Raw genomic sequence first — 12056 nt, forward strand, 5'->3', positions numbered from 1 at the left:
AGCTATCCATTCTTAACAGCTGCTATTTTGGGAGCTGTTCATTGGAAGCCAGTGTTTCACATTTCCTGAGGCTTTCTAGCACCCATCTTTCAAGCATCATAGCAGCCTACATAAAGGCTGTGAATGTTAACTGAAACCATCATGATGCAGCCGCAACTGAAGTGAAGAGGAAAAGGCAAGAACGTGACAACAGCCTGATGTTTAGAAGAGGGAGGGAGTGGCTTTTTGGGTGTTGGCTTAACTTTTTAATGTGTTCTCCTGCAGTTGGTTTCATTCCATCTACATATGGAAGACTGAATTACCATTTGCAAATGTCCTTTAGCATTTTAAAAGAGAAGCAGGGGGAGTGGCAGTGGGTTTGTTGTGAGGGGAAAGATGACAAAGCTGAAAATGCACTTACTAAAATGTTCGAAAGCTAGAAACTTGCTTAAGAGCAAGGGTTCCTTCCTCCACAATACACGTTTCCTGTTCCAGACTTGAACATGCCACATTGAGGTATAGCTAATCAGAAGTCCCCTGTAGAACAGAGACACCCAACTTTTGGGGACCAGTGGGAACATTTAGAATATTGAGAAAGGGTTATGGGTGCCAATAACAAAATGGCTGCCAACGGATGTGGCACACCACAAAATGGCTGCCTCATCTAAAAGAGCAGAAGAAGAGACAGGACCACAGAATGGTGCAGGTATATACACTCCCCATCAGCAGGAAAAAGGTACCAACATCAGCCACTAATGCACCCACCCTTCATAGCTTTGTTCAGAACAGAAGGAGGGGAGGGTGTCCACTTCTGGCATCCAGGGACAGGTCAGCATAAGTATGTGTCCAGTGTAGGAGAGACCAAACCAGCGCAGAGAGAAATTGAACAGGAAGAGCAAACAGCCTCATGTGGATTTTTGAGGGGATTTTTTCTCAGGCCTTATGCGGGCACATTAGCACATGCCTGAATCAGATACAAATGTGGTGTGCTCAAACATGTACAGTGCTACCTCAGGTTACAGACACTTAAGGATACAGACACTTCAGGTTACAGACTCTGCTAACCTAGAAATAGTATCTCAGGTTAAAAACTTTGCTTCAGGATGAGAACAGAAATCGCGTGGCGCGGTGGCAACGGGAGGCCCCATTAGCTAAAGTGGTACCTCAGGTTAAGAACAGTTTCAGGTTAAGAACGGACCTCCAGAATGGATTAAGTTCTTAACCTGAGGTACCACTGTATTTTGAAACTGTGCATTTAGCATGCAGAGTAAAATATGCAAAAGAGCATAATACATAGCAGCTCTAAGAACAGGATGTTCCAGAGAGAGACTACAACTCCTGTCATGTCCCAGCTGGCACATCCAATGGTCAGGGGTGATGGAAGTTGTAGTTTACAACATTTGACTATCCCAGGTAATACCAGCAATGGCATGCTACTTTGGGGTCACTGCTGTGCTGCCTGTTTTTTTGTTTTGTTTTAAAAATCTAGCTAAACTACACTCTTAAAAGATTTCCTCAACTTTCTTGCAGGCAGTGTTAAATAGTGCACCTTTTAATCTTCTCTCTCTTTGCCACTGTGATCATCAAATTGCATTTCATCCCCCTAACCTATTTATCTTCACCTGTTTATTTTGGCAAGACTGCATAAGGGGATAAAGTGATGCAACAGTGTTAATCTGCTGTGTTCTTCCTGTGTTTGTTTTTCCTTGAATCAATCAAACAAAAAGTCACATTTTACGTTATGGAAGCTTTCTGTGAGCACTGTGTTTAACCATAAAGGGCAATGGCTAAAGCTAATGAGCAATAGGTATTAGTCATTTTTATATAATGTTATTAAAAGAAAACATCACACCCTATTGAAAAAGGGAGGGCAGCTCATATTTAGCCTGCTTATACGAAGTTGTCTTCTGACTATAGTTCTGATACCAATCATATGCTTCTGGTGGTGTTCATTGCTGTCGGAACTACAGGCACTACAGTATTCATTCAAGATAGTTTTAAATGTCCTGTGGGTTTTCATGTAAGTATGCATGCATGCATACGTGGTGTGTGTTTATGCTACCCTTTAGTGCTTGGAGAATGCAGCTTCCATAGTCTGTACTTTAAAGCAGACAAACTTCAGCAATTCACCCAGTTATATGCATTTCCAAATATGACAAACCTGAACCATTTTAAGGGAAAATATTTGGATAGAGAAAGGAGAAATGAAACCAAGTTATGAAAGTAAAGCCACTATCATATTTTGCCTCTACATTGAGCTTATGTTTGTTCACCTAGTTCCTGATTGTTTCTGGGCACCTGCAGTCTTACTAGTGCCAAAGTGACATGTGGGCTTCCTCAGACATCCTTTTATTGTTCATTCATGATGATTTGTGCTCATGGTGATATTGGGCTGGTTATATGCAATCCTGCTTTCAATACTTTGCACCTGCAAATGTTTTGGGGCAGACATTTTCAGTAAGTGTGTTCCCTGTAACTTTCTCAGATTTTCTAACTTTTTTGGACCTGCTTTCGTTGCACTAAGGCACAAGGGCGCCCCTCCAGGTGGCAATAATGTGCTAACAGTAGAACGATGTCTGGATGTTCCATTATAAATCCACCACTAATATGCTATTTTTGTGTCAATAACATGTTGCAGAATACATCTGCAACAAACAAGCAAACAGACCCAAATCTGGACAGGCCCTGTATTCTTCTATATACTTAACAAGGAGGATTTTGTATAGTAACAGACTTCCATCAACTCAGTTGAGCATCACTATAAAGTGTTGAATGCATTTCTTATTGGGAGCATCTGCACTGTCATCCGCTATGTGCTGCTGGGTTTTCAATTTCCCATTTATTCATATAGTAAACAAAAAATGAAATGGAACTGTCAAACCGAATCCTGTTGACTTGATGGACAGTTGGCAGAAATGAAATGACACATCTTCTGCAGCCTGCAAAAGATATATTAAAAAATGTCAAATATACCTCACAATGCCTCACAATGAAGTATATTACACAGATCACAAATGTTGTTATTTAGTTTAGTCATGTCCGACTCTTCGTGACCCCATGGACCAGAGCACGCCAGGCACTCCTGTCTTCCACTGCCTCCCGCAGTTTAGTCAGACTCATGTTTGTAGCTTCGAGAACACTGTCCAACCATCTGGTCCTCTGTCGTCCCCTTCTCCTTGTGCCCTCCATCTTTCCCAACATCAGGGACTTTTCCAGGGAGTCTTCTCTTCTCATGAGGTGGCCAAAGTATTGGAGCCTCAGCTTCACGATCCGTCCTTCCAGTGAGAGATTACAAATAGTTTATAATTATTATCAAAACATACATATATGATATGCTAGCTGGTCAGAGAAATATATTTGCTCATAATGCACACAATAAACAGAGGAATCTAGTCAGCCTATTGCTGTATATGAATAACGCAACCATAACCAACCTGGTATCCTCCTGATGTTTTGAAATACAACTCCCATCAGCCCAGTTAGCATAGGCAATGGTCAGGGCTGATGAAAGTTGTAGTTCAGCAACATCAAAAGGGCACTAGATTGGGAAGGCTGAAATATCTAAGCCAGGCATAGGAGGCCACCTTGAACAACGATGAAAGTCACTTCCCCAGGATGACAGGGGCAAGAACAAAGATGCTGCTTTCTCTCCTGGAAGAGCACTTCTACTTTCAAATTGGTTTGTTTGCTGCATCTTTGGAGATAAGAAGTTCCATCTTCAGCTCTCATTGAGCCAAGTCTTGTGATACAAAAGGAGAAGAGCTAAAGAAGAGCAGTGAATATATGACCTCCCCCTATACCATGTGATAGTGGATGAGAAGGCTAGGCTTGTTGCAGAGGAGTTATGCCATTCTTTACACCCCCTTAAAAAAGAAATAAACCAATGCCTACGTCGGAGAAGTGAAATACATAGTTTCAAAGAATTAGATGGTCCTCAAAGGAAAGTTCCAAAAGTAACTCAGCCATATTGGGGTGGAGGGGTTATGTCACTGAATTGCATAAGAGACCCAATCAGTATATGTGACAATGGTGTGAATCCATTCCATGCTGTTGTATTCTTTCTGTATCTGGGAAAAGTATGAAATTATGTGCTTTAAATGCGTGGGAAATGCAATATCCTCACAATGGAAGGAAAGATATGTGCACTGTGTTCAAAATCCTCTGAAGCTTGGGATAAGCCATCTGGTATGAAATTTGTCCCACTTACTGGCCAAGAAATTGCAAGAGGGAAAACGATAACTGTTTATGGCCCATTATTTGGGAGAAAGCATTAACACTCACTTTGATCGCCGCTCCAACAGACTGAGTGAGTTCTGGCATGAATAGCTTTCCACAGAAACGCTTAAATCCTTCAGAGCCCCTGTAGCATCATTAACAAGACTGCTCCAGTAACAGCCAGCAAGTAAAGGAAAGTGAACAAAGGAGCCAAATAATTCTTAGGTCGAGGAAGATCTAATGGGGCAGGGAAGACCACTGTGAAAACTCACAGTGTTCCAAAAAAGTGCAATGGCAACATTCAGCCTAGAACGTCAGTGACCTTGACATTGAAGCCTAGCACTCTCTGTCTCCCTAGTTTGGCCATTAAATTTGTTGGTATCAGGTCTGGAAGCCTTCAAGCTGATCATGTTCATCAGATGGTTTTCTCCTTTCCCCCAACCCCAATGTAAACTTCACAGCTTTTAAGGAGCAGTTTGGTAGAGGAGTACAGAAAACGACTCTATTTGAATTCAAGACTGCTCCATGGTGGCAGTAACTTGTGCATCAGACAATAGTGTGAGTTAGACAGCTTTTAGGTCAAATAAATATATCTTATACGGGTTGCTTGTTGGTTCCCAGATGAAGAACTCAACACTTTGTAGCACTTATCTGACAAAGGACATGAACAAGGTGTTTAAGTATTAGGGAAGCAAGGCCTATGGTCTATTGTCTCAAATGGAAGAGGTATAGGACTGTGACTTTTTTGCTGTGTAGATTCTTGCAGCCCACCTTCATTCTTTTGTTCCTGGTGTTTTTGTCCTTGGAACATTTCCTTCCAGGATAGTACAAAGGTTTTGAGAGCCAGTGTGGTGTAGTGGTTAAGAGTGGTAGACTTATAATCTGGTGAACTGGGTTCGCGTCTCTGCTCCTCCACATGCAGCTGCTGGGTGACCTTGGGCTAGTCACACTTCTTTGAAGTCTCTCAGCCCCACTCACCTCACAGAGTGTTTGTTGTGGAGGAGGAAGGAAAGGAGAATGTTAGCCACTTTGAGACTCCTCAGGGGTAGTGTTAAAGCAGGATATCAAATCCAAACTCTTCTTCTCTTCTTTGAGGAATGAATTCCAAACAGCTCTCAAACCCACCTTCTGCCATTAAAGTAAATACTGATGTAATGCTCCAGTTAACATTAGTGGAAATAGCTCTGGGATTGTCCTGAATGCTTCTGGAAATTGTTGCATGGGATGCTAATATATAACCAGGTACATAGCTGATTAAACCTAATTTAACCCAGCAGATGTTGCTGAGACCACATTAGGCTTAAAGAGAAGCTGTTCTGTCTCACTTGATCGTAAACTAAGCTGTGTACAAGCTGCATGACTTCTCCTCCTACACATTTAGTATTAAAACTGCACAAATCACAGATTTCCTGTATGGCAGATAGTACTTTAAAAACCTGTTTCCCAGATGCCTTGAAAACAGACTGAGCTTTACTTTCCCCATAATTGTCATTTTCCTGTGAGCAGAATGTTCAATTTCTTTCTTGCAAAATTGTCTTTTAAAGTGATTTCTGGATAATTTCACTGTAATTGAAGGCAAAAACACGACAGAATTCTGACTTCAAATACATATAGGTTAATTAATTTCCTGTTTCTTATGGTGTTTATATTTGAAAAAAATGTATGGCTGCAAAAATTGTGTATATATTTTAATATTTAAAGCTGACAGGCAAATGGATAGAATCAGAAACACCAAGCTTAGTAACACACAAGTCACACTGGATTTTCCCTAATGTTTAGTAGAGAATAGAAATAACATTAGAAAGTACAATTTTATTCTAAGTTTCAGACAAAATGCTGCTCACAAAATGCTGCTCACAAAGAAGTCTAAGCCTTAAATTTTACTCTGTAGTCTGTGAGGTTCTATTTACATAAAATTGTTAGAAAAACTGTTCAGGATTTGTTTCTGATATTCAGACAACAAATAACCTTGTATCTTCCTCCATGCCCAGTATTTTTTGGACTTTCTATGAGTCCATTTATAATTTTCAACAATTAAAAGATCCAGGAATCTGGCAAATCTTATAGAAGATTCTCATGCTTCTTCCTTCACAAACATGCTTTCTATATAGCCATAATATAAGGCCCAAGTTTTGAAAAACAGATTCTAACCTTTGGCCGTATCAAAAACAAATGTAGATCAAAGAGCATTTTTCCAAGTAATTTGTCACTCTATTCTAGCCTTCTCCAACCAGATGATGTTGGACTCCCAATTCCAGTCAGACCCAAACAGCATGGCCCAATGATCAGGGAAGATGGGAATTGTGGACCAAAACATCTGGAGGGCACCAGGTTGGGGAAGGATGCTCTTCTTTACTATGAGGTTGCTAGTGTCATGGGGAACCCACAAATCAGAGGTATGTTGCTACCAGCCTTCTGTTGCCTCTAAGGTGAGGTGAGCTCAATTCCCATGGCTATGAGATAGCACTAGGCCCACTTCAGGACACTTCAGATACGAAGTACTTGCTATTATTACAGACACATATAGCTGACAGACGCCGAAGAATTGATGCTTTTGAATTATGGTGCTGGAGAAGACTCTTGAGAGTCCCATGGACTGCAAGAAGATCAAACGCATCCATTCTTAAGGAAATCAGCCCTGAGTGCTCACTGGAAGGACAGATCGTGAAGCTGAGGCTCCAGTACTTTGGCCACCTCATGAGAAGAGAAGACTCCCTGGAGAAGACACTGATGCTGGGAAAGATGGTGGGCACAAGGAGAAGGGGGCGACAGAGGACGAGATGGTTGGACAGTGTTTTTGAGGTTACCAGCATGAGTTTGACCAAACTGCGGGAGGTAGTGGAGGACAGAGGTGCCTGGCGTGCTCTGGTCCATGGGGTCACGAAGAGTCGGACACGACCAAACGACTAAACAACAACAACAATAGCTGACAGATTAATAGCACTTTCCCACATTAATTTATGGAGATTATGATCTTGTATCACCAAAATTATATTTTAGGGCACTTGTCAGATGAGATTTCTTCATTGCAGGAGGTTGGACTTGGCTTCCTTCCATGATTCCATTATTCTTTTTTCCCTTGTTCCAAATGTCAGCTAACTTACTATTTAACTTACTATTTATGGTACACAGAAAACTGCATTTCTTAATAGAATGAATGAAGGGGAAAGGCATTTGAAATGGGCAAAACAAAACATTACATTCTATTGTGGTTTGGGGGATTAGAGACAGATTGAAAAGCATTTTTATTTTATTTTTTAAATACACACTGATCATCACAACATAAAGCTCCTTTTTTGGAAAAAAGTGAAGCCTTGTTTACTAAAACTGTGACCACATAAATGCAACACAAACATTTTTCATATACTTAGCTATCTTTATTAGTTAATTCTTTAGCTATTTTAAAATGGGAGGCTGTACGCAGGGACCAGCCCTTAGAAATCTTGGTGTTAAGCAGTATATATATTGTTGAGATAAATATTAAGATGCTTCCAGTGAAGACTTTCTGATTAATCATTTCACTAAGAGCTGATTAATCAGCTCACTAAGAGCTACACCATCTCTGTAATGCACGTTTGATTGTCACCAGGAAGCAATGCAATCTCTATAGTGCCAGGGAAGGCCCAACTCACCTCACATTTCCACAGTGAAGCAAGAGCTTCAGCAGGAACACTTGCTCTATCCAATGGGAAATCCCCCAGAGCCATCAGAAAGACCTCAGAATCCATCAGCTTCTGATGGCGGACCATCCACCTTGGTCCCCCAATCCTGCAGACAGGAGTAGTTGATGCTAGATTAAACTTCACCAGAAAGTGGACCATAACAATGGGATAATATCTACCCTACTTCCAGACCACTCCCCTCCTCACAAGGAGCAAAGATCAAATCAAGGGTATGTCCTGCTCTGTGTGTCGGGCGAGTGACCACCTGAGACAGTCCCAATGGTCACCATGGAGACTACGAAATCCCAAGCTGGTCTCAAGGCATCCTCAGTATGGATGTTGAAGTCATCCAGAGAGGCTGTTGGGCAGCAGGGTGGATGGTACACCAACAGCATCCCTCGTCTGCTTCTTTGTTCCCAGCACCAGATGCAACCCCTCCCCCCAAGTCCTGTTCCAAGGAGGAGAGGGAACTTCATTGGCCTACCACAGTTCCCCCACCTTGTCCCTCCAGTTTGGCTTGGTACTTTACCAAATACCCAGGCAGGCAGAGCTGTGTTATGCCCGGCCCATCTTGCTCCCCCACTTAGGTTTTAATAATAAGTGCCTGGTCATACCATGTTTGTTTAAATATAACTCATATTACGGTTTTCTCATATGCCTAATGTATTTTGACTCTTGGTCTGAATTAACGTTTAGAATGATACTTTCTAGTGCAATCTTGAAGCGTATTTTAATATTGAAAATGGCTATCATCCAACTCTTTTGCCCTTTAGACAAAACAGCTTATATGAATCAGAGACTATATTATTATTTTGTTGCCAGACATTAAAAGAAAAGTCAGATTGTATTTCTCAGCACCAGCATTGCAGCAGCTGTAGATGTTGAAGAGACCCAGTATAGGGTTTTAGCTCTGCTTGCTGCTCCGGCAAAGTAATGTAATAAAATTGTTAATATTGGCAATTTGTTTATGTATATGTATAGTGTGTATAAATTATTGTACACTTATATATTCAAAGACTCTGGATTGGTTCTGCTGGATTGGTGGCACAGAGCCCCAACCCTGGTGCCACCTCATCCTTCTCCCTCCCAGTAAATGCCAGATATGTCTCTGGGAAGCTAGCATTGCACATCCCACCCCACCAGGTGAATCATTTTGAAGTATAGGATCCTGAACGCCTTGGTACTCAGACGTTTTGGCTCCTGAACGCCACAAACCCGGAAGTGAGTGTTCCGGTTTGTGAAAGTTCTTTGGAACCCAAACATCCGACGGGGCTTCTGTGGCTTCCGATTGGCTGCAGGAGCTTCCTGCAGCCAATCAGAAGCCACACTTTGGTTTCTGAATGTTTTGGAAGTCGAACGGACTTCCAGAATGGATTCTGTTTGTCTTACAAGGTACGACTTCCATGCCAGTTTCAGTTTTACAGAGTTCACTGGAAATTCTGTTACTGTAGACAAAGGCAAGCGCTTTTCCAAATAACTGCATTTTTAAAAATAAAAAGTCTGAATTGGAATCTTAGAAAATCAAATATGACAACAACAATAATGCAGAATGCAATTACACATGCTTGCATTATTATTTCAATTGGACATCACTCCTTTTTACACTGTACAGGACTTTAGCCCATCAGTGTGATCTGATACATGTTGGCTTGGATCCTAAGTTGTCATGATCTGGTGCGCATTAACATGAGTCCTGACTTTCCTTACATGAATACAAGAAGGGGAGCCTTAGATGTAGGTGGGAGGTGATAGAAATCACCCCCTGAACTGAGAAGCAAACTAGGATCTGGGTGATTTTATTATATGATTGCATGATCGCTCTCCGCATGTGATCTGATGCGTACATCATTCATTTTGATTATTGTTATGTGTATATGCCCAACACCACATTTTTCTTTGTGTTTTAGGGGAGCCAGAATTCAAATACGTTGGCAACATGCATGGAAATGAAGCCGTGGGAAGGGAGCTCCTCATCTTCTTAGCTCAGTACCTCTGCAACGAATATCAGAAAGGCAATGAGACTATCATCAACTTGATTCACAGCACACGGATCCACATCATGCCGTCACTGAATCCAGATGGCTTTGAGAAGGCAGCGTCACAGGTATGCAAGCAGTAGCCACATAAGCAAATATTTGCATTAATAGAATTTGTCAAATGCATTTACCAGTGGTATTATTGCTCAGTGCAGCAGGTTTGAAATGAGGAGTTTACAGTGGTGGGTAAAATCATCATTTATATTATGTCCTTGTGGATGATATACAGGATGGAGTGATGGCCACCAACATGGCCTCGCTCCAGTATACCTGAAGGAGTGTCTCCACCCCCATCGTTCAGCCAAGACACTGAGGCTCTAACGGCCTTCTGGTGGTTCCCTCACTGCAAGAAGCCAGGTTACAGGGAACCAAGTAGAGGGCCTTCTCGGTTGTGGTACACACCCTGTGGAATGTCAAGGAAATATACAACTATCTGACTTTTAGAAGACATCTGAAGGTAGCCCTGTTTAGGGAAGATTTTTATATTTTGTTGGAAGCCGCCCAGAGTGGCTGGGGAAACCCAGCCAGATGGGCAGGGTATAAATAAATTATTATTATTATTATTATTATTATTATTATTATTATTATTATTAAGGATTAGACAAATTCATGTAGGATGAGGCTGTCCATTGCTACTAGCCACATAGGCTATGTTCTAGCTTCACTGCCTGAGGCAATATGGTGTGGTTAAGGTTCCCAATCATGAGTACAGACCCAGAACAGCATGTACAGTTGTACATATGCAAAGTCATTTTTGTACGTTCCTCCCAGTGTGCAGAAATTGGGGTCACGGCCAGTGGATTGTCTTCTGATCTAATCCACACATTTATTGAGTGTGTGGATTGGGACGTAAGAAGAGGGCTTGTTTCACACCCTGACAATGACCACCCCAAGGGCCTTCTAGCTTTAGCAGTGTAACCATAACATATACACTTGGATTATTCTGTGTGTGTCATGAGTGAAAGGCCACTTACATGGCACTGTTCCTTAGTGGCTACAATGCCACAAACATTTGTTTATAAAAAATCATACCAATCTCTAAGTGGCTTACTTCTTCTTCTTTGGCAATTACTTGCAGCTGAGTAAGATAGTCTTCCATAAACATGGTTTTAACAGTGAGTCCGTAAGTGACTGTGGAGGCCAATTCTGGATCCACATGTCCTTCCACAGTGGGGACATAGGTTTCCGGGCGGGAGTTGATTATGGTGAGTGTTTGCCAAACGTGCCTTCCTCTTAGCACGTTTCTCCCTTTCGTCCTGAGTTTGAGTGTCTTCAAAGTCCATGATAGCTTTGTAAAGGCTGTTCTCCAATTGGAGCGCTCGCAGGCCAGTGTTTAATAAAATCTGTAAGTGGCGTAGCTTACATAATGTGTGTAAATAGGCATTCATCGTTGTCATCCATGCCTGGTGTTATCTCACTTCCTCTCACTGGCATCCTGCATGTAATAGTATCCATGGAGCATTTTGCAGATTTCACCTAGCTTCTTTCAGTTTCAGATACATTGTACATGCAGTTAGAGCTATCCCAAAGTTACTTGCTGATAAGTGAGTCATGGTTGCCTTGAAACACCAATAAATTATAGATTAGGGATGTTCAGTGTGGGAGCACCCTCTGGTGGCTCCATGTTACATTTTCTCATGAACACCTTGCATTTAAACACAAATTGGCCCAAAGGAAAGCTTTTCTTTTTCATATTTGTCCTGCATGTCTTATTCCAAGAACCAACATTGCTACTAATACTTAGATCAAGACATAGTAGATGTGTGCATTTATCTCACATTGACCCATTATTTCTAAATTTCAAGGACTCCTAATTTTATACACCTTTGAGGAAGTAGATATTAGAATGTCTACTCATTTTTTTAACCCATGTAATTTTAAATATCTACTATGTATTTTGGAAATGTGTTTGTTCACTGTACGTTTGGACACCTTAAGATATCATAACCAAATTTTGTATAATGGTTCCTGAGATTAAGTTGCAGGTTTCTCTCTCTCTCTCTGTGGATACCGTTAGACACCCTTTTGACTGGAGATGACTGGTGGAACTTTTCAAAACTCCACTGATTATAATCACTCTTTTCAAAACTGCAGTGATTATATATATATATATATATATATATATATATATATATATATATAAAATTTCTAAGCAGTGTCAGGT

The 12056-nt window shown here is 41.2% G+C and overlaps 1 protein-coding gene across 1 annotated transcript in view; it reads left to right on the top strand.

The window, feature by feature from the left end:
* The window catches only part of CPE (carboxypeptidase E), a 69489-nt gene that overhangs the window by 43650 nt on the left and 13783 nt on the right, over positions 1-12056 (top strand). The window contains exon 2 of the mRNA XM_028744324.2: positions 9764-9960. Coding sequence (XP_028600157.2) covers positions 9764-9960 — 197 coding nt within the window. The remainder of the gene's footprint in view (positions 1-9763; positions 9961-12056) is intronic.

Source organism: Podarcis muralis, chromosome 9, assembly GCF_964188315.1.
Source record: "Podarcis muralis chromosome 9, rPodMur119.hap1.1, whole genome shotgun sequence".
NCBI classification, from domain to species: Eukaryota; Metazoa; Chordata; class Lepidosauria; order Squamata; family Lacertidae; genus Podarcis; species Podarcis muralis.